Source organism: Pecten maximus, chromosome 14, assembly GCF_902652985.1.
Source record: "Pecten maximus chromosome 14, xPecMax1.1, whole genome shotgun sequence".
Classification (NCBI taxonomy): domain Eukaryota; kingdom Metazoa; phylum Mollusca; class Bivalvia; order Pectinida; family Pectinidae; genus Pecten; species Pecten maximus.
In genome coordinates this window covers 5,176,032-5,200,514 of record NC_047028.1, presented here as the reverse complement: position 1 = coordinate 5,200,514, position 24,483 = coordinate 5,176,032, and the positions used below count along the sequence as shown (strand labels likewise).

Below are 24,483 nucleotides of genomic sequence, written 5' to 3'. Positions count from 1 at the left end.
ACATACGACATACGACATTCAAATTTTGAATGTTCAGCGGCTGAACATACGACATACGACATTCAGATTTTGAATGTTCAGCCGCTGAACATACGACATACGACATTCAGATTTTGATTTTGAATGTTCAGCGGCTCGACATACGACATACGACATTCAAATTTTGAATGTTCAGCGGCTGAACATACGACATACGACATTCAGATTTTGAATGTTCAGCCGCTCAACATACGACATACGACATTCAAAACTTCATATCTTGTGTTTTTCCAGCCAACGAGGTAACTTTTGAATGTTCAGCGGCTGAACATACGACATACGACATTCAGATTTTGAATGTTCAGGCGCTGAACATACGACATACGACATTCAAAACTTCATATCTTGTGTTTTTACCAGCCAACGAGGTAACTTTTGAATGTTCAGCCGCTGTAATGTCGCTGAATGTCGTATGTCGTATGTTCAGCGGCTGAACATTCAAAATTTGAATGTCGTATGTCGAGCCGCTGAACATTCAAAATCAAAATCTGAATGTCGTATGTCGTATGTTCAGCAGCTGAACATTCAAAATCTGAATGTCGTATGTCGTATGTTCAGCGGCTGAACATTCAAAATATGAATGTCGTATGTCGTATGTCGAGCCGCTGAACATTCAAAATCAAAATCTGAATGTCGTATGTCGTATGTTCAGCGGCTGAACATTCAAAATCTGAATGTCGTATGTCGTATGTTGAGCCGCTGAACATTCAAAAGTTACCTCGTTGGCTGGTAAAAACACAAGATATGAAGTTTTGAATGTCGTATGTCGTATGTCGTATGTTGAGCTAACTTCACACAGCCATTTATTTCACCATATACAACAACCACTCGTTGTGGTACCTCTATATTTAACCCTTGAACATTAGGGACAGTATATGTCTACTGTACCAGACGCAACGGAGTAGTATCTCTGATGTTCTGGTTTCACTTCCAGTTTCTATTTTTTATTTTTTTTTCAATATGTCAAATGAATTGGACATCAGAGCCTATGCCAATCCTTTTCAATGTATTACGACCAAAATCTGTTTTTACATGTATTATTCTGCCTTGGTATCCATTATCATAGTAAAGGGAGATAACTCCAAATCATTTTAGAATGTGAACGAAATTCATGATATCAATTATCAAAATACACTTGATGCATATTTACTTATAAGCTGTCACGCATGAATTTGGCAGAAACATATCATGTTCTTGTTTAAGGGACACTAAAGACACCGGAAATAAGGTATTAATTCATTTGATGTTGATCGTGTAAACTAAAAGATATAACATAATCTCACAAAGCAAAATCGTGAACAAATAGAACGACAAATACACAGAGAAACAAAAGAGAACATTAGTTCGTATTGGTGCTGTGTTAATCGTTTATTTCAGCAGTACGTTATGTACAACAGTAGAGGCACGTGAAGCTGCATGACAAGTTTGCTTTATATCAAAACATTCATTCTATCACACTGTTACTGTTAATACTATATATCCCGAAGTCTGACAGCCACGATCTATATAAATACCATCCTGTACCATTTACCTGAAAATACGTTCAGGATATTGGAGAGAATATGTCTGATTATCTTACTGTACAACCGGGGATGCGTTCTTAGATGTTTCTACTAAGAGGACCCTCGAGACCCCAACATCGAAGGAGACGAAAAAAGTTAGCCCAGGTAGAGTCAGGGGTGATCCAATCTAATGGACACTGAAGATGTCTGGTTATTTACAAAAGCAAAATGCGAACAAAATGTAAATGTTCAAGGAGACCGTCGAAAAAGTACTAAGATAAAAGGTGTTCTTGAAGGTTAAGCGTTGTATGCATCCTCGATGGCACACATCATCAAGAATAATACCATGTTCAAATCAGGGCGATGACACCGGAACAGAAATAGATTTCTGGAAGTGTTCTGTTGAACATTGACATGGTCAATTTTACTTGATGGTCTGCTCAGGTTAGTCATCTGAACAGAAATAGATTTCTGGAAGTCTTCTGTTGAACATTGACATGGTCAATTTTACTTTATGGCCTGCTCTGTTAATTTCTTCGATGAAATCATCTAACGTTTCTCTTGGCACCAGGAAAAAGCTACCGCAATAAGCAGTCTCAAGAAGAATATAAACCGAAACTATTTACATATACATGTTTATCCAGACAATGAGATATTTATAGCGTCCGGTTAACAATGATTTCCAACTTGGTTACCAATGATGTCCAACTTGGTCACCAATGATTTCCAACTGGGTTACCAATGATGTCCAATTGGGTTACCATTGAGGTCCAATTGGGTTTCCAATGATGTCCAATTGGGTTACCCATGATGTCCATTAGGGTTACCCATGATGTCCAATTGGGTTACCCATGATGTCCAATTGGGTTACCCATGATGTCCAATTGGGTTACCCATGATGTCCAATTGGGTTACCAATGATGTCCAATTGGGTTACCCATGATGTCCAATTGGGTACCCATGATGTCCAATTGGGTTACCCATGATGTCCAATTGGGTTTCCAATGATGTCCAATAGGGTTACAGAAACAGTGCATATGACGTCATTAATACCATGGGAACCTCAGATGAACAACACCAAGAGTAAAGAGGTAAGCAAAGCATTGAAGTAAAACATCAAATTTATAGAAACTGTATTCATTTCGCGGTTACATAAGATACGAGCTTCCTTGAAGCGAGGAGATTTTAAAACGTGGCCTGTGAAAACGTCAAAATCATTTTACCAAAAGTACACTTGCTGTTGTGATTCAAAACATATTTCGTTATTGAATGTTTTCTTTTCAGATTTGTAATAAAACCACAAGGATTGAACGAGAGAATGAATTGATTTATCGACGTATTAACCGAAAACTAAAGTGATTCTAATACACAAACCTCTCCACGGCTTATTCTGGGAGCACTTCAGTTTTTGGTGTTTACATTCAATAGAACTTGTTATTAACTCGTTTAATCCATAAATAAATGCCATTAAACCCTATTTACAGCTATAATGAACCAGTAGTATCAATATCTGTGTTCTTATCAAATAATTATATTTAACTTGATTTAACTTATATTGATATTCCAGTTGACATCCAGGTATTTGATGGTGAACTCTAGAACCACGCAAAATAACATATCAAATCACTAGTAGGTGATTATCAAAACTTAGTATAAACCTTTGTGTCGAAGAAAAGACGTTCTTCCGCGATATATTTACTGATTTGACGATAATTAACAAAATGTCTAAACTTCCAACTCTGTGTTGTCATTATCTTTGCCGATGTCCTGTATTATATCGGACTGCTCCAGAGCGTTCCTACAGAAATGATACGTCACAACTGCACAGTGTGCATGGCTCACGAGGTTACTTGACGATCGTACCCGGTCTCTACAACAAAAACACCACTTCAAAATCATCCCAAACGTCTTCACTACATACATGTATAAACATGTTAGAGCTAGGTTATGATAAATGGTCCCTACCCTCAGAATGATACAAAACATGAAAACATTTAAACCATAAACATGAAGATTTAATTTTGATATAAGTAGACGTCATGTTTTCGTAAATAATTAATGATCTGCAAAACTTTTGACTATATGTTCTTAAGTTTAATATCTCGCGAGAAGAAAGTTTCTTAGATTTACGCTGATGAGTCTTACAGTATTTAAACAATACGATATTACACAGAAACTGAAGAAAGTCAATAATAGCCTTCATTCACGTATCACATCTCCACAGACACGGTTTAATTGCAAAACATATATATACACGCTGTTTGATATCAATTTAATACATAGTGTTCAATTCTGATACTTACAAAAACCAGTCAACCGCGAACAGGAGAGAAATAGAATCCGGCGGGATGTTCATGGAGGTTAATATCATCACCAAGGTAACGATTCCAGAACTCGGTATGCTGGGTAACGCCATGACGCAGATGGCGGTCAAAATACTAAAATGAGATTACATTGTTTTATATTAGAGAAGTTAAGGGTTAAGGTGAATGGATCATAACAAAACGAAAAAAAGATATCCGTTATCACTAAAGATATAACCTTTACCGCTACTAAAGGTATAGAAATGATATACATAGACATTATTACCGGTAAGACTAGAGAACGGCTACATTAAAGAAGGTTTAACATTCCAAATGGTCATCTCACCTAATAATGATAATATCACCAACATTCAGACTAATTCCTGTGATATTGCCTGAGAATATGGCCGCCGATGTGATGAACAGGGCGCTTCCGTTGGCACTGATAGTGACAGACAACGGCACGACAAACCTACTGACCCTCCTGTCTACTTTCTGGTGACTCTCACACGCAGACAGGATCTCGGGGATAGCAACGGCACTGCGAAATAATACAATGTAGTTTGATTATCCTCGATCTGAAAGTCAGTGATTAGGTTAAGTTTTAAGACGACATTGATATTATCGACCAAAACAATCGTTATTGAATGTACATTTCATAGTTATCTTCATCATGTAAACCTGGTTCGAAAAACGCAACAAAAAGTTATACATCTTAAATGTTTGTACAAATGACATGCACACGTGACACAAATACTTCTTAGGATGTTTAAGACTATTTAGCGATGATTTGGGCGAATTGAACAAAAGAACGAAAATTTAAAAAAAGAATAGATATATAATTAGTCTTAAACCATATTGAAATAGAAAGCGATTTCTACTAGCTCCATAGTTTAAGTAGCTCTATAATAGATTAAAAATCAATAATTCTTGGAAGTCGAATACCTATGCATATTCTGATATGGTGTCACTATTTATTGCCATATACGATGTCATCATTACCGTATATGATGTCACTAACACCGTATACGTGGTCACAATTACCGTATACTATAAGTATGGTAAGTTGACAATGTGAAATACTGTATGTTTTACATCGTGTTATATGTTGTAACTTACGGACTCGTTGTAGCAAAGACGATCATCCAAGCTTTAATGATATGTAACGCAAACTTATAAGGATTCCGTCGAGTTGTCACAAAAAATATGATCGGCATTATGATAAACTGGTGTATGATGATTCCTATAACTACAAGCCCGACCAGCTTTCCCAGAGCTCGGAAATTCTGATCGAGGTCCTTCACGGTAGCTGTGGAAACAGCGATCAGGCTTAAGACACCCAGGGGAGTGGACCTGTAACGACAGACTAATATGAATTAGAACGTAAATTGTTTATTTCAATGTGGAAATGTACATGCATGATAAGCTAAGACTTAAAATTATTCAGGAAAGATATTTTCCCTCGACACTTGGTGATATAAAGATTACATCTACTGAATCCCTATTTGAAGAGATAAAGATAAAAGATCGGAAGCATTTATGTATATTTCCATTATTTTAAAATACTCAAATACGCCCCTATAGAAATTTAAAGTGAAACTGTTGTTGCTTCCATTTAAAACAAATGTATTTAATGCTTTTCCATATCTAAATTGGACCTAATTCGGTCACAAATATGAGTCACATCAATCCGTCTTTAAAATTTTTTATCGAAAACAATAAACTAAAATTTTCCTATGGATAGAAATAAGATTGAGCAGTCTTTATGAATCGTATCTGTAATTTATCATCTTTTTATGAAATTGAAACACAATATCAAACTCCTCTATATTAATGGTTAGGTACTAGTAATTACCATAACAATCATTGTAGTATTATCATAATGATATTGGTCAGTGATATATAATTACCATAACAACCATTGTACAGTTATGTGATCGCACAACGTTCCACGATGTGCGAAGTGCGATGTGCGCACGCACGATGTGCTATGTGCGCACGATGTCTGCACGATGTGCGATATGTGCGATATGGATCGTGCAGGAAAATGTGCGCACGATGGGCGATTGGAACGGTACATGTGCGATAGGTATCATGGTAGATATAAAATGAGGAATACAGCATCTAATTATTTAAACGTGTGGAACGATTGTAAAAGATATACAACGAATAACATTTTACGAGGCAGCTAATTACCATATCTTTGTTGAAATATATGCAATTATTATTAGGAATGAAACTGAATACCGATGTATATTTAAATAAGTTATCTAAATTATTTTAAAGACCTTTATACAATTTTCTCGGACGTCGTCGAGGTATTCGGCGAGATTATATATACGGGATATTTTATACATCTAGAACTAAACAACAGTTAAAACGACTTATTTTGAAAAGAAAGATATCTATTTTGTTTAAAAATACATAATATATGTGATTTATGTATTAAGTAAGAAAAATAATCGTAGTGGAGCCCCTCTACCATTCTGGTACATGTACATGTAGATGTATCACCAGGCCGTCGAAAACATCACGAATACATGCGAGACAAAATGACGGTACTTAAATGGCAAAAATTAACAGGTCATACATGTTCCATGAATGAAAACAATTGTTATGCAGCATGTATATATAATAGCGACCATCTAATATGATAATTTTATTTTTTTTCGTATATGTTTTCGTATAACTAGTTATTTCGTAATATTTATAAACCTATCGTTAGCTGTGCGGTTTACATCGCACAGTTGTGCGGTTTGTATCGCATATCGCACATTTGTGCGCACGATGTCTGCACGATGTGCGCACGACGTTTTTGGAACGTTGTGCGATCACACAACTGTAGTATTATCATAATGATATTGGTCAGTGATGTGTAATTACCATAACAACCATTGTAGTATTATCATAATGATATCGGTCAGTGATGTAAAGAATTTCAGTACTGGCTTGCCCTTTCCTTTTGCCTTGTTGATAGCTAATCCCAACAGCATGCATGTCACTATCATACCTACCAAGAAGATAACACCAATTAGTAATTAAACATTATTGAATGTAATAATCAATCACAAAAATATTGGATTTCATTGAGAATTACTAATATTTCCACGCTCACCAGCATGGAAAATCAAAACGGGAAAACACAGGTAAAACAATGGAACTTTGGCAAAATACAATGTTTTAATTTCGACAATGTAGTTCTTTATTTGTCCTTATGGCATGATCGTAAGAGGCGACTACATTTGGGATATCATATTTTCTCTTCTCTCTAAACGACTTTCTTCTTCATAATGTCTCCCTTGACACGGCCTCACTTTTTAGGCTTTCAGCTGAGCGTTTGCCTCTGTGAGGAAGACAATGGGTTCTGTCCTACGGTCGAGACAAACAAGAGTCGATAAAAATGGTAGTGGCAACCGTACAGCATTTTGGGAGTGATACTACTGGTTCACCTTTTGTCAGTATAATGTGACCGGGTGAGATTTCAGTGAGGTAGCACTATAAATTCGGCAAGGAAGGCAAAAATGAATATATCGCAGCTTCCTAAACCACGTACTCACACTCACTTCACGCATTATCTTGCATACCGGGCAAACCGTCTTTAAATGACCTCAGCTGTTGAAAGGTTTGGTTTGGTCTATTTTGTTTAACATCCTATTAACAGCTAAGGTCATTTAAGGACGGCCTCCCGTGCGTGCGACATGCATGCGTGTGGTGAGTGCGTATGTGTGTTTTGGGAGGCTGCGGTATGTTCGTCTTAAGTCTTCTTGTGATAGGCCGGAACTTTTGCCGATTTATAGTGCTACCTCACTGAAGCATACTGTCGAAGACACCCAGCAGCACACCGGTCACATTATACTGACAACGGGCGAACCAGTCGTCCCACTCCAAATATGCTGAGCGCTAAGCAGGAGTAGGAACTACCATTTTTAAAGACTTTGGTATGTCTCAGCCAGGGAACAGAACCCAAAGCCTTCCTCACAGGGGCGAACGCTCAACTAAAGGCCAAAAGTGAGGCATTATCAAGGGAGACATTAGGAAGAAGAAAGTTGTTCAAAAAGAAGAGAAAAGATAAGATCCCAAATTTAGTCGCCTCTTACGATCATGCAATGGGGGCAGCAGGTACAATTCTTCCGCCCTACCTGCAGGGCAGGCTGTTGAAAGGACGTTAAAAATACAAAACCAAACCATGTATCTGATATTGGAAAACATACATTGGTTTGGGGATTTTATAACTTGTATGGATCAAGTATGATGATGGATCAGTTGTTTTAACATATTTTTTCAACGGAGGGGCGCGATACTTCAGTCGGTAAAGGGCCTGTAAAATGTAATATCAGACAGGTGTCTCGTTTGATTTGGTGGTTTGGTTTTCTCATTAAGCTGAGATCGCAAAGAAATGTCCTGTTCGTAGTTATGTCCTTAGATAACCAATTGTACCAACTGTTATGGATAACATGCACTGGGACCCGTATCTTGTTCAGTGAAGTAGCCACAAGCTACAACAAGGATGTGCACGCGGCCCTTAACCCATCAAACAAACAAATACTTGAAAGGGTTAATGAAAATCGTTCTGTGCAGGTGTAGACAATTAGTATAAGAGTATATTTACGTATTTTTGACGCTGTACTTACCGAGAACATTGGTACCTGGGGTCTTCCCTACAGTTTTGGTTATTTTCCTCACAGTCTCGTTGACTGTCCCATTAGTTGTGTTCCTTGTGAATGTTTCATAAGTGACGTCATTCTGTGTAAGTGATTGTTGGAAAGCCATGTCCACTATATTGTCCGGCATTATATTCCTGGAGTAACACATCATAGTGATAGACCAGTCAATCAAAGCAGTATAGGTACAAATAGAATAATGTTAAAATATAAGCTTAAGATTATAAAGAATCGCGAGAAAGATTAATTGCTGAATTAATTTAGTTAGATTATTGGATCCAGCATCTTGGAAACACTAAAGATTTAAAATTGTCCTAAATGAAAATATATTTCCAAATGGCGTTAAATAAGTAATATCGTAAAGTTTGATAGTTTACCGGAGTAAATCTGCAAATATATCTGATGTTTCTATAGTAGCTGTGTCTGTGGTGTCTGTATCACCTGACTGTACTCCGTGCCCTTTATTGAAACAAAAATATGATAGGCAGAACCTTAGCATTTTAACGGTTTTTTAAAACACTTGAAATAAAAACGGACAGAAAGATGTCTGTATGATTGTGTTACAATATAGATGTTGTAGGTGAATCATATCGTGTTTAATAGAAAAAAGTAACAAGCCATCGTAAATGACATCTGTATTATAATTATACAAATACCAAACTTGTAACATCTCGACTCTTTTGACATGATATGAAATAAAAACGAAATAAAGAACTTAAATATCGTGTTTAAAGACAGATTTATCAACTATAACCTGTATAAAATGTAACAGGTGTTATGATGAAGGTAAAAAATACCTGGTTTCATGATGAGAGCAAGGATAACGCCGACGACAGAGGACAGGCTATTAGTGGCGACGATGAACGTAATCGACACGAGACTAATCCGACCATTAGACTTGGGGTTCAGAGAAGCAGCGGCTATAACAAAACATACCATTTTAATTCATTTGAACAATTACAAGGTTCAGCTAATACAGACTGTTCAATGTTGTTTTAAAGTTCAATATGGAACATTTAGAAATTTATGAAATCACCAGGCTGTTATACATCACCTCTTCCAGATTTGGAAAGTTCTTTCGAATCTTATTTATTCATTTATTTTTACATTTCTTTCCTCGTCTCCTTTGCCCTAAGCATCATTGACGAGTCCAAAGAAGATCAAAACAGCTGTATTATGCAGTTTTAACACATGAAATGAATCCAAGAGGAACGGGTTATTATTGTCAGGTCTTATCCTTTCTCCTCTCTTTCATGAGTGGAATTTTTAGACTGGTAATCGAGCGGATTCAATTTTGGAAGTTATTCTTCAAATCCACAATTTTCAAACATATAACATTAATTAAACTACGATTAACACATTTATGCATTTATTGCACATTTTAAAGGAAGTATATAACACATAACTTTACACTTCAAAATACACATTTCAGTGATTGTTTTCATTTAACTAAATGTGTATATGCTTTTTTTCACATATTTTTTATATATTTTCACAGCTTTCACATAATTTTAACCATTTTGTACGGAATTTATTACACTTGTGACAATGACATCTTACCGGCAATCATGCTGCTGACTATTAGAGGTATTATCATCAACTTTAACATCCTGATGAACAGCTCCCCCGGTAAACCTGCGCAGAGAGAATAACATATACAAGTTAGAAATGATGGCATTATCATATGAAATACTCACCACATAATGGCGTCCGTGCCCCTAAGAATTGTACCTGCTGCCCGCATTGCATGATCGTAAGAGGCGACTAAATTTGGGATCGTATCTTTTCTCTTCTTTCTGAACAACTTTCTTCTTCCTAATGTCTCCCTTGACAATGCCTCACTTTTGGCCTTTAATTGAGCGTTCGCCGCTGTGATGAAGGCTTTGGGTTCTGTCCCCTAGCCGAGACATACCAGAGTCTTTAAAAATGGTAGTTGCTGCTCCTGCTTGGCGCTCAGCATATTAGGAGTGGGACGACTGGTTGGCCCGTTGTCAGTATAATGTGACCGGGTGAGGTGTCCTGCTGGGTGTCTTCGGCAGTATGCTTCAGTGAGGTAGCACTATAAATCGGCAAAAGTTCCGGCCTATCACAAGGAGACTTAACACGAACATACCGCAGCCTCCCAAAACACACACACGCACTCGCCACATGCATGCATGTCGCACAGCACGGGAGGCCGTCCTTAAATGACCTTAGCTGTTAATAGGACGTTAAACAAATAAACCAAACCAAACCCCCTAGCCACCTCCCTCGTATACCCAGCTACATCTACACATCGTAATGTGCGCCTGTTGTCCGAACATTGTATTCCGCCATATTGCGACAGCTCTGTTGCCGATGATATTATTGCAATTATCAATAATTTTGCAAATGTTTAAATTCTAATTTATAAATCCTATAATATTTGCATTAAATTGTTGGAATGTTACACATGCTGCATTATTTATTTGATGTTGATATTATTCGAAACTTGTTCCCATACGTGGAACTATATTATTCAGTGGAGTAATAATAAAATACGGCAAGCAAATAGACAGAGCTGCAGCTTTAAACTGGCATCAGAAGTATATATACCTTTCTTGACACTTACTTTGCAGTCTTTACAGAACCACATTGAATCTGAGACTTGTAAAATCGCATACTCCCGTTCCGTTTTCTTTAGGCATTGGATGCAATATTGAGACATGCATCGCTCGCATTCAAGTAGTTTGGCTTCATCCTCCGTGAACTCCACTTCACAGACAACACATTTCCATGCGTCATCCTCTGCATCACTACCCATAGGGGATTGGAAATTGTTTGACTGGCTTGTAGCAACATCTTGTGGTTGTACATCGGCAGTTGTAGTCAATTTCCCGGCTGATTTTGGGCGAGAAGGCCTACCGCGGCCTTTTTTCTCGACGTTGCTAGGGACGCCGGCATTGTTCTTCGTACGACCGGAAGACATTGTTCCGGTCTCTATGTAGAGAATTGCTTTTGTCAGCGATGTTTAGATAGTATCTTCCAAGTTCGATTAGAACTAGTTGCAGAGTGCCATCATCGGCTTTCTGATACTCTTTTTATGGCCTGTATCGGTTAAATAACCCGATATTCGCTGAAAAAACGCTAACCTCTTTTGTTGTCCTTCTGTGGTGTAGGGGAGATAACTCTAGTCTAGAGCATGGTAATGTTTATCAACAAGAAGATGGTTCGAAACATATGTGGAATATTGCGTAACAATGCGTAAATAAGATCATGATCAACGTGTGATTAACGTATTAAAAATGATCGGAATAGTTTTAGTTCACCTGGTCCTAAGGGCAATAGGGGAAACAGGGGCTAATCCTCTAAATCGCTACTAGTTCTGAACGACTGAATGCATTCTGGCCAAATTTGGTCTGGAGGATTATTGGGCAATGGAGATATAATATTGTATAAATGGAGGACATGGCTCTCTTGGGGCTAGAAAGGCTCTCCAAGGTTCACAACAAAAAATAAAGAAATAAATCTAATACTTCATTCAAAATAGCGCTGTTTTGTTGTTCAGTGTAATTTAGATCTTAGTTCGAGGCCCTGTTAAACCACGAGTCGTAAAGTTGTCTTCCTTCGTCATTTGTGTTACTATATATATCAAATAATTAGCCCGATGTATCATATGCACTATGTGTTGGTGATCCGAGGGTTAAGCTTTGAATTTCCTGTCGTAGTTGTACTGTGATGAATATTTATAATATGTGTTCAATACGCATCCATGTATGTAAATACATTGCGATCCATGTATTCATATAATCTTTTATTACATAATGCGATTGATTTTCCCTAGCTATAAACATAAGCTAAATTTTGAACAGCTGAAATGACTATTGCATGGTAACGTGCGAACTTTTGAACACCTGTGACGTTTCGGAATTTCGTCCTACCCTTTCAAGCGACTAAGTCTCTCAGATATCAACACTGCCGATGACAGTCATGGTGACTTCTACGCTTACAGAAAAGTTGAGATGTCAGTGATTCTAAGTGTGTTTTAGTGATTATGTAAATAAACAAGTATATCATGGGTGTCTGCGCAATAGTCCAGTATATTTGACCCTCGCTAATGGTAATCGACCGATGTTCTATTGTACTCGGCTTTCGGCCTCGTACCTCGTGTCAAATATTCTGGACTATTGCACAGAGACCCATGTTATATTTGTATAATAGACGACTTCCACTAGTAGGGTATCGGGCCGACCATCACTGCGCCATCGATACGTTCTTTTTTAAAGCAGCGGTATAAGCTGCGTGTATTTCTGGCTAGGCGATTGGGTGCCGTAGATCGTAGAGTTTGAGGCCCGGTCAGGGCACGAGTCATAAAGTTGTCTTCCTTCGTCAGTTGTGTTACTATGTTATATATATATATTAAAACCCCTCTGTAGTTCAGTTAAAAGTTACATCAAGGACGACTTTGATTTTCTTCAACATCTTCCTAAGCATGTGAAGCCTAAATCCAAACTTGTATCATTTGATGTCGTTAGTTTATATACAAATATACCGCATGAGATTGGATTAGAAGCTATAGACTATTGGTTAAAGAAATGCCCGAATAAGATAGATCAACGTTTTAGCAGGAAGTTTATTCTTGATGCTATGGATATTGTTCTTAAAAGAAACGTATTTTGCTTTAATGACATATTTTACCACCAGAAAAAAGGTACAGCGATGGGTACGAAAGTCGCACCTACGTACGCCACGCTAGTATTGTGATTTCTAGAAGAGAAATTGTACGATCTTGTTGAGACGAAACATGGTAGTGATTACCGTAGCTTGATTGAAAAGCAATTTAAACGTGTTCTTGATGATTGTTTCATCATATGGCCAGACGAATTAAATGTTGATGAATTTTGCAATGTTCTTAATTCTTTGCATCCTTCTATCTGTTACACAATGGAAGCAAATGAAAATACATTGCCTTTTCTTGATGTACTTGTTATTTTGAAAGACAATATGATTTCTACTGATCTATATGTTAAACCTACAGATTCTCATAATTATTTGAACTTTTATTCCAGTCACTCAAAACATATAAAGGTTAATATTCCTTTTAATTTGTCCTCACGTATCGTTACCATAGTCAGCGATAAAAATAATGTGGATAAAAGGCTTAAAGAACTTACTATATACCTAAAATCTCAAGGGTATCCTGACCAAATAATTAAAAAAGGCATACATATGGCTATAGAAAAGGGAGCATTTCCATCGCGTACTCGGGTAACGGAGAAAAGTAACCATGTTACTCCTTTCATTTCAACTTTTAATCCTCGCAATTATAACATGTTCCCCATTATCCGAAGTAAATGTGACGAAATTAAAAGAAGTAATGAACAGATGAAAAATGTTCTGAATCGTTGTGTTCTAACTAATAGTAAAAGACAACCTAAAAATCTAAAGAGAATTTTAACTAGATCACGTTTCGGAAATCATAACTTATCTAATGCTTGCGTGTCAAAATGTAATACACCACGTTGTGGGACTTGTAGCAATAGTATACAAGGAAGTGAAATTGAGTTAAGAGAAGGCTTTATTTTCAAGGTTAAAAAGAATATGAATTGTAAATCAAGCAATGTCATTTATGCTTTAATTTGTAGTAACTGTTCGGATTTTTACATTGGCCAAACTGGTACAGAGTTAAGAACTAGAATGACAGTACATAGGCAACAAATACGCACAGACCACTTAAGATTTCTACCGGTTAGTAAACATATACATCAATGTTCAAATGGTGAGTTTAAAATTTTTCCTATTTATCAAATGAGTAATGCGGATGTAATCAAACGCGAAGCAAAGGAATCTGAATTAATCAAACTTCTCAAACCCAGTTTGAACAGTACAACAAATATGTAACATATCGAGTAATATCAAAGTATCAACACATACATACATATATATATATATACATGTATCATACTTACTTAAGCATAATCTGTGCATATTTGATCTATGTATTTTTTTCATTTTCTAGTATTTTATTGCACAATGCATGTAATACAGTTTATAATTACAATATATATGAATTATTTCCTAAATTTAGTTGTAACCTCGCTAGCTCATATGGTAAGGTACATCGTCTTTTGATTCCGATATAACCTCTATTGTGGGTTCGAACCCCGTCGATTGTATATAATATATATATATATATTTTTTTTTTTAAATACATTTTTTTTATTATCATCAAATCTTTAAATCTCCACTTCATTGTTATGTCCCTTAGAATGTATAGTGACGTCATACATTTATGACGTCACGTCGACAATTTTAAAAAATAAAACATTCTGAAGAGTCACCTAGACGTGACGAAAGCGCTAGCTGCTGTGTCGTGTTTTTTTATTCTTTTTAAATATATATATATATATATATATATAATTAAAAGTAAATAATGTCCTTGTGATGGATATACATAGTAATAATAATAACAAACACAAACCTGAAAATCACAAGCGCTTTCACATGCTTTGAGAGCAAGCTCTTCAGGTATTATTACTATATATATATATATGGGGCAAAGAAGTAATTCAAACAGTGTGGACAATGAGGCTTGTTAAATTTTCGAGGCAATCCGCCCCTTCTTTGCCCCATATAATCATTACAAGTAATTCGTATCCTCCATACATTTATGTGAGGATCCAGTGTTATCTGGATTATACTGGTTATATTACTTCTTTGACCCATATATATATATATATTCAACGTCAGTAGAAATATAAATCAAATGAATATTTGTTGCTAAAAAGATAGATTATACTAAAATATCGATAATCTGTTACATTCTCGACATATTCTTCTCAACAAAAATTGCAAGTAACAAGCATTTAACTTAATAAATCACCATGGCCCAGTTGTTCAAAAGATGATTAGCCTAATCGCATTTTAACAACATTTTTCAAATCCTGATAAAATAATTTCTGGTAGAACTAGCTTGTCAAAACTTCATAAAATTCTGTAATTCTCTTCCAACTGCCATAATTTAAAGATGATATACTCACAGGTTTTGCATCAAATGATAAATGAAATTTTCACTAATCAAGTGATTAAAAGCTTATCACCTTTTGAACAGCTGGGCCCAGATATATGCATGTACAATCATACAGATAGGTCTCCAGTATACAGAACATGTAGATTAAAGTCTTCGGGCTACTTTATTCCGCGAGATTTATAAATACATATTTATAGTATACGGTGTACACCGTTAACAATCGGAATCAATATAACTACATGGTCAGACATGCATGTACGTACTGAACCATACATTTGCATCAAATGACCAAGAATTGAAATGTGGGAATGATATGTCAGAAATATTGAACTACATGAGAAAATCGATTTTTAATGATAACCGTTATTCGAATAAAAATTGATATCACAGGGCAGACCTTGATAAACTATAGATTTACAACTTAATTAATCTACAGATGTCCAACAGCGTCGGGATATAAATAGATTCCGTAGAAGTCTACCAGAAAATGGACAAAACGAAAATTTCTTTATAGCATTCCATCAGGACCATAACCTTTCAAACAGTCATCAGTTTAAAATCCAAAATGAAAAACAAAATAAGTTGCCCCTGATGTAATGTAAGTACTTGTTCATTGGATAACCCGTTTTATTTACAGATGACATCAAGAGACAGACGATATATTAGCACCTTTAAAAACAAATCGAAAATCAGATCATGTACTGTAAAAATATTACCCCGGTGAAAGCTGCCAGGTATAACCAAAATATGGTAATAGTTTTGGGCAAGAAGAGCTCTTAAATACTGGAGCCCGCCGGATGTCGTCAGTAGATTCCTGGACCATCGAGCTGACAGCATCTTGTTCGCGTCCACTACTCGGAAACACTATACATTAAGGGTCATTTAGTGAGTGCGGGTTTTTAAGAACTGTATTTTTTTAAATTGGAGACCAAGATATTAAAGTACTCAATTCGAACCTGTGGTTGAACTATTATTTAAAAGATCGATAGTTACCGGAGAGTGGCCGTGTTACATTTGTTTCTCTAGAGACAATCGTTTTGAGCGGAGATACGCATTCATCGGTGCCAAGGAGCATAAGGTTTGTCGATTCAAGGAATGAATCTCGAATTCAGAACGGCAGGGACGCCGGAATTCATGTTCAAGGAGAGACGTCACTTTTCCCCAACTTCCTAAGACAAAGAATCAAATAGAGAAACAGAATAGAGGAAGAAAGTGTAAATCCCGCGCCAAAAAGAGGAGACTTATTCGAAGCCGGAGGTAATTGTCACAAAGTATTTTATGACATTTGTGTTATGAGACATTGATTTAAAATTTCAATTTTATAAATCAGATGCTTTAACTGAATAATCATTTGCCTTTTCATCTGCAAACTTTTGCTGTTAAGACTCCTACCATACAGCTGTTTCGTCCTGTTAAGACTTGTACCATACAGTTGTTTCGTCCTGTTAAGACTTGTACCATACAGCTGTTTCGTCCTGTTAAGACTTGTACCATACAGTTGTTTCGTCCTGTTAAGACTTGTACCATACAGCTGTTTCGTCCTGTTAAGACTTGTACCATACAGCTGTTTCGTCCTCTTAAGACTTGTACAATACAGCTGTTTCTTCTTTCAAGGACTCATCAGTGTTTTTTAAAGGCATAAGAGTCCAGATGGGAATGTACAAATGACCCATAACTGTATAATTTTCATAATTTTCAATACTTGATTTCTAAGCAACACTATTATATTTCTTTTAGTATTAACAAAACACTATTTCCTCAGTCCAGACGCAAATACAATGAATGGCTTGTTGCGCATTTGCCATATAGGTACCGTTTTTAATGAAATACTCATTTTAAAAGACCTCCTAGCTAATCTAACCATGTTATCATAGAAATTGCGTTGATCAGTCCATTTACAATAGTACCCGTGTTATTATTGTCAAACGTTTTAAGCCAAGAAATACCAGTCAAAGATAAGACCAAAAACCCTACATGTAACAATCCAGTCAACCATAACGTCAGTTAAATTGCTATGATTATACATACCCCATCACGTATACCATAATGTAGAAAGGATGATTTATTGGTCATGGTACAGAAATCAAATTATACATTCATTGCCCTGGTACGATAAGAACACAAAGCAAAGATAAGACATCTATTAAAATATAGATGTAAGTGATGAAGATAAGACACCTCCTATTAGAATATAGATGTAAGTGATAAAGATAAGACACCTACTATTAGAATATAGATGTAAGTGATGACGATAAGACACCTCCTATTAGAATATAGATGTAAGTGATGACGATAAGACACCTCCTATTAGAATATAGATGTAAGTGATGACGATAAGACACCTACTATTAGAATATAGATGTAAGTGATGACGATAAGACACCTACTATTAGAATATAGATGTAAGTGATGACGATAAGACACCTACTATTAGAATATAGATGTAAGTGATGACGATAAGACACCTCCTATTAGAATATAGATGTAAGTGATGACGATAAGACACCTCCTATTAGAATATAGATGTAAGTGATGACGATAAGACACCTACTATTAGAATATAGATGTAAGTGATGACGATAAGACACCTCCTATTAGAATATAGATGTAAGTGATGACGATAAGACACCTCCTATTAGAATATAGATGTAAGTGATGACGATAAGACACCTATAATAATATAGATGTAAGTGATGACGATAAGACACCTACTATTAGAATATAGATGTAAGTGATGACGATAAGACACCTCCTATTAGAATATAGATGTAAGTGATGACGATAAGACACCTCCTATTAGAATATAGATGTAAGTGATGACGATAAGACACCTCCTATTAGAATATAGATGTAAGTGATGACGATAAGACACCTCCTATAAGAATATAGATGTAAGTGATGACGATAAGACACCTCCTATTAGAATATAGATGTAAGTGATGACGATAAGACACCTACTATAAGAATATAGATGTAAGTGATGAAGATAACACACCTCCTATAACAATATAGATGTAAATGATGACGGACTGTGTCTGGTGTTATGGTTCTACAATATTGTTGTCCCTTACTAACAGTTCTGTTGTTTGGTGTTATTACATCTGGCAGCAATGACAATGATTGTTATATTTAATTCAACAATCATTGTCATTGCTGCCAAGTGTAACAACATTATACAGTGAACTGGTATCCCGCCTGAATACCTGGTATCACATCTCTGTTCGTTGATCAGTACTTGTTTTCTGTCGAATTAAAACAATAAAAGAGCTGTGCATATATTATTCTATTTTATTGCTTACACATACAGTGGGAGCCGCTTATTATGATATGCTATTTGCCACAGAAAATTATCATAATAATCGATATATTATAATAGTCATCAAGATCTTTTACATCCTGTTTAGTTTGTCATAACAGAAAGTGAGTTCTGAACTATTATAATATAATCACTAGCCATAAATTAATGTGGAAATAGGGAAAGATATTCATACAAATTGATATATTGACACTTAAAATATATTGTTAATCTTTTTAATTTCAGTGTATCGGAAAGTTTTAAACGTATTTTACTTTGTCATCGTAATGATCGATCTGCTCTAGAATTCTACTTTAACTTTCAAAAAAAACTTTGAACTATCGTTATGCTACATCTTATATTACGATACTCTAATGTAACAGTCAATACGATGAAAAACTTTCATTTTAAATTAATACTAATTGTCTTACAATGTATTTAAGACAACACTTTATTACCGCGGATGCTTTGTTTAGACTATTGTTATGAACTGACTGAGTGGAAATGAGATGTGAAAAAATGCCTGGATTAGACAGGTATTCACCTCGGGCGATGTAATTAGCCAGACCTATTGTCCATATGTATCATGGACACCTTACCTGAAGTATTACCTAATGAAACCAAGTTAAGATAGAGAAAAATATAATAAACAGGACCAAAGATCGGTAATCCGGACGGAATACCAGGGATACGGGGGTTGGTATCTGAGGAGAAATATGGTATCCGTGTGACTACGGAATACCACCAATTTTGAGCCTGGTATAAGATCATAACATACACCGTTTTCCCTCAGCATTGTTTACTTGCTTACTTAACAAGACAGCATAACCGAGTATCACACTGACAGCTCACGTCATCCACAGAGCGCTAAACATTTGGGCGTCATCATTAGATGTCGCCAAACTACAACAATAACATGACGTCATCATACACACTAATGATCAGCGAACAATGTGGGGTAACATTATTGTAACTTATTGTGTTGTTCGATTTAATAGAGTTTGATATAGTTTACCACTTAATACGTTGAATTTGATACCGGCATAATTATTCATGAGTTTCCTGGAATGTTTTATTTTGTTATTATGTGTGTTCATAGTTACTCTCTAAACCATAAATCATAATGTTGGGTGTGTTGTACCGTGAACGTTAAACCGACACAAACGGACTACATCCAACACTCATAGAACCAGAAAAGGGTATCTTACGCTTGGTTGGTATATATGGAGGGTATACGAGAATATGTTTATAGATCAAGACACTTGAAAGCGACATCAAAATATACATCAAGGTAAAACAATAATCAGACTCAGATTCATACTCATACATTTATAAACATTACTCTGATGTACAATGGTAATGTCTGTATAAATTGACTTCAGAAAAGCTCCCAAACCAGATTCCGCTGTGTTTACACCTGTACATAGTTTCTCTACCTACCTATCCATGTCAACAGGTCTGGAGACGGGTTCCCCTCTCGGATACCAAATCCCACAGCGAATCCGCAGACTGCCCCTGCGGTAGTCAGAATGAGTATCAAGTTATCCTTCATCCATCGTCCGATGGGAGAGACTTTCCTGTTGGTAGGCATGCTGTTACTGTATCAAGCGCAGGAGTCTTACTGTCCAACGAAGCGTTGAGGTTACACTATGTATATTGCTGTACGTTGTCAACGTTACTACATACGTACAATGCAATTATATTCCTTATCGATCACATATATGTTTCCACAAGGCTTTTAATATGACGGTATGTTCAAAACCTCAGTAGACGATGTCAATTCCAATACTAAATTCTACTTCATTTTAAAAGTTACTGAAGTTTAAAGTCTGGGTAATCCGATATTTCCGATTAAAATATACGAGAAAAAATTCTAACCAGTCTGTATATTATCTCAGATACCTGCTTCACTCGCTCCACGACGTGTTGCATGTAAATTTAGTTTGTGCAGAAAAATCACGACTTCTGGTTAAAAAACGAAAACTGCAAGGCACAATATAAAAGAACCGATATGTACAGTGATATCCTTCGGGAAATAATATGTATTATCCTCTCTCCTTCTCAGTCAGTAACACTGCCAACTGAGGTGAAACCTAGCAATGGGATAGGACAGGTAGACAGGGTAAGTAGAAATGAACAAACGCTGATAGAACACGGACTCTACTAGGTGAAAAAGAGTCATGTAGGCGGGTATGCTTTTCGCCTGCTGGAAGATTTTGCCAATTTCACTCTTCCACGGTACATTTCGGTTTTGTCTTGTGTTGAATGATATACGTTCCTCATGATTCACTATGGAATCTGTGTATGGCCGTCTTCATTTCTTGGAAAAGCATACATAACACGAAAACCAAGGCGTTCTTTAAATTTTGAATTTGGATCGTTTGCATGGTTCTAATCGGTGTTTGATTTTGCAATTATTAAGTGAGAAATCAGGGTTTGCAAAGAAATGAAGCATGGAAAAACAACCGAATGTTCACGTCAAACAGAATTGTTCAAGACTATTGAATCTTAAAACTACCAAAAACTAGGAATGTTGCAAGAAACAGAGAACTTTAGTAAATAGATTAAAGAAACTGTCTATTTTTGAATACTTTAGATCTTGGTGCAGTGTAAAGATTTTTGACCCATTAGCAAACCATTTTTCCATAAAAGCGATCAAATGAGACAATGATATTATTTTGTATAAAACTAACAGTCTTGGCTGATCAAAGCAAAGTGTGTGAAATTTTTAATTCTCATTTTAGTACTGTGGCAGAAAACATAGGGAGAAACATAAAAAAAATTAATCTTGATACCCATGAAAGTGTTGTAAACATTGAAAATCATGTTGACTTTCCTTTTTCTTTTCTTTTTCCACTTTGTACTAATGATGCCACCATGGTTTTATCTTTATCAAAACTCAAAAAGAAGAAAGCCACAGGGTCTACCTGCATATTATCTACTGATTCCATTAGTCCAATGCTTTAGGATCTTCCAATTTTTTTCTATTTCCAAATGTACCTTTCCAGATCGTTTGAAGTCTGCTGAAATAACTCCAGTATTAAGGGAAAATGACTCTTTAGATATAAGTAATTATAGGCCAGTCAGCATACATCTCAGTATTTCCAAAGTCTTTCAAAAACTCTGCATGATCAACTGTCTACCTTTTGCAAAGATACTTTTCATCCTTTTTTAGCTGCCTATAGGACTGGCTTTGGGTGTCAAACCACTTTGCTGCGCATGCTCGAGGACTGACGACAGGCCTTGGATGGTGCCAACCAGGTTGGGGCCATTCTTATTGATCTCTCAGAGGCCTTTGACTGTCTTCAACAGTACTTAATCTCCAGGAAGCTCTCATCTTATGGGGTTTCGACTGAGGCTGTTAGTCTCATGTGTAGCTATATTGGAAACAGGAAGCAGCGAAGGGACTTGGAGGCAACACTAGCGATTGGATGTCTCTCATCAAAGGGGTACCGCAGGGTTCCATCCACGTGCCTCTTATTTGTAATATTTTTATGAATGGTATTCTTGTTGTACTACAGAGGCTACTCTGTGTGATTATGCAGATGATAATACCTTAGGTTATTTCAGGAGTAACATTCATACCTTGAGAGATCAGGGGTAGAAATTCAGCTAAAACTTATGGTATTCCAGACGAAATACCATAAAACAGTGACCTGGTATCCCGTCTGAATATCTCGTATCCCATCTCCGTTCATTTATCAGTACCTGTTTTCTGTCGAATTAAAACAATAAAAGGGCTGTGCATATATTATTCTATTTTATTGCTTACAATAAAAATTAACACATGCAGTGGGAGCCGCTTAATATGATATGCTATTTGCCACAGAAAAAGATCATAATAATCGATATATTATAATAGTCATCAAGCTCGTTTACATCCTGTTCAGTGTGTCATAACAGTAAGTGAGTTCTGCCCTATAATATTGTAATCACTAGCCATAAATTGATGTGAAAATACGGGAGGATAATTATATCAATTGATATATTGATAACTAGATTAGAATAGCTTGTTCATCGTTTTTTATTTCAGTGTATCAGCAAGTTTAAAACATATTTTACTTTGTCATCGTAATGATCGATCAGCTCTGGAATTTTACTTTAACTTTCAAAAAAAACTTTGAACTATCGGTATGCTACATCTAACCTAACGATACTGTAATGTAACAGTCAATACGATGAAAAAAAAAAACTTTTATTATAATATGATACTAATTGTCTTACAGTGTATTTAAGGTAACACGTTTATTACCGCGGATGCTTTGTTTAGACTATTGTTATGAACTGACTGAGTGAAAGTGAGATGTAAAACCAATACCTAGAGTAGCCAGGTATTCACCTCGGGCGATGTAATTAGCCAGACCTATTGTCCAGGTGTCTCATACGGGCATCTTACCTGAGGTATTACCTAATGAAACCCAGTCAAGACAGAGAAAAATATAATAAACGGGGTCTCATATATATACATAAATAACAACCGATTCAGGTACGAGAAAGATCGGTAATCCAGACGGAATACCTGGGATACGGGAGCTGGTATCCCGAGGAGAAATTTTGTATCCGAGTGACTACGGAATACCGCCAATTTCGAGCCCTGGAGATGGTTTAGATAGATAGGCCAGTATTTGAATAAACTTGTTTAATGCCAACGGTATGAAAGCAAACCCTGAAAAATTCCAGGCTGTTTGTTTAGGAATAAAACTCTTTATCATTTCGATATTTTAAACACTAAAATTGTCAGCTCTATGTAGAAAAGCCTCCAAACAGTTAGCAGTTCTAAATAGGATAGGATAGAATATTTCTTACCAAAATTTTTAATCTACAAATGCTTTGTTTTATCCAATTAATGTCCCCTTATTTGGCTTTTTTGCAGTGTTTCTGCTTCAAAGAACATTAAAAATGTGCAAGAAAGGGACTTGCGATTGGTCTTTAATGACCATGATTCTGACCTGAGAGAACTGCTTGCTAAATCTGAGTTATATATATCTTTCCCCCATATTCACAAGATGAAACTTATCACTTTAATAAGTATTATTAATATTATTAGTAATATCGCTCCAGCTTATATTTGTAATCTCAGTAATAAACAAGAAACTATGTATAATTTCAGGGCAGAGAACAAAGCACATATTCCCAGTGTTAACACCATCAGGTATGGCAAAATGTCCTTCAGATACAAGGCGTCTCGTATATTGAACAGCCTTCCAAATACCCTTCGAAAAGTTGAAAACTATGTAGAATTTCGGAGTCTGCTCCGTATGTGGGACGGCCCGGACTGTAAGTGTACAATATGTTCAGCTTAACTTTTTGTCCTGTGGTGTACGCCTTTCTGTTTACTTATTACATATGCTCGGTATGTGTGCTTTCAGAGATATGACTTGTGATGTTCTGCTCTGAAAATTGTATGTGTTGTGTCTCGTATATATTTTGTCTCATATTTTGATTTTGTCCTTCTACATTTCAGTTTAATTTCATTTATTTAAAATACTTTCACGATTATTTTTCTTTAAATGTTTACTATATTAGTATGTTTTCTGGATTTTTTTTCCTTGCTACATTAGCATATATGTTTATTACACTTTTTTATAGTGTTTAAATTTACACCTTAGTAAAACAGTGCCTATGTTATACTGGTGTTCATTCTTAGATCTTTGTTTTCTTAATCCATAACTGTGTGATGTAAGTTAAATCTATA

The 24,483-nt window shown here is 36.0% G+C and overlaps 1 protein-coding gene across 1 annotated transcript; it reads right to left on the bottom strand.

Annotated features, from left to right (window-relative positions):
* Window positions 1-1,382: 1,382 nt before the first annotated feature.
* Window positions 1,383-20,381, bottom strand: LOC117342906 (excitatory amino acid transporter-like). Its single transcript, XM_033905202.1, has 10 exons — window positions 20,229-20,381; window positions 10,066-10,140; window positions 9,303-9,425; window positions 8,883-8,964; window positions 8,476-8,642; window positions 6,728-6,854; window positions 4,964-5,197; window positions 4,191-4,385; window positions 3,845-3,979; window positions 1,383-3,411 (listed from the first exon to the last, which is right to left on the bottom strand). The coding sequence occupies exons 1-10, from the start codon at window positions 20,377-20,379 to the stop codon at window positions 3,267-3,269; spliced, it is 1,434 nt and encodes a 477-aa protein (XP_033761093.1). The 5' UTR covers window positions 20,380-20,381; the 3' UTR covers window positions 1,383-3,266.
* Between the last annotated feature and the right edge of the window lie 4,102 nt (window positions 20,382-24,483).

Coding starts and splice junctions, on each gene's coding strand:
- LOC117342906 (XM_033905202.1), bottom strand. CDS start 20,379: ATGCCTACCAACAGGAAAGTCTCTCCCATCGGACGATGGATGAAGGAT. Junction 8,643..8,882: donor ATATTTGCAGATTTACTCCG/GTAAACTATCAA, acceptor GTGTTACTCCAG/GAATATAATGCCGGACAATA. Junction 3,980..4,190: donor GGTGATATTATCATTATTAG/GTGAGATGACCA, acceptor ATCTCATTTTAG/TATTTTGACCGCCATCTGCG.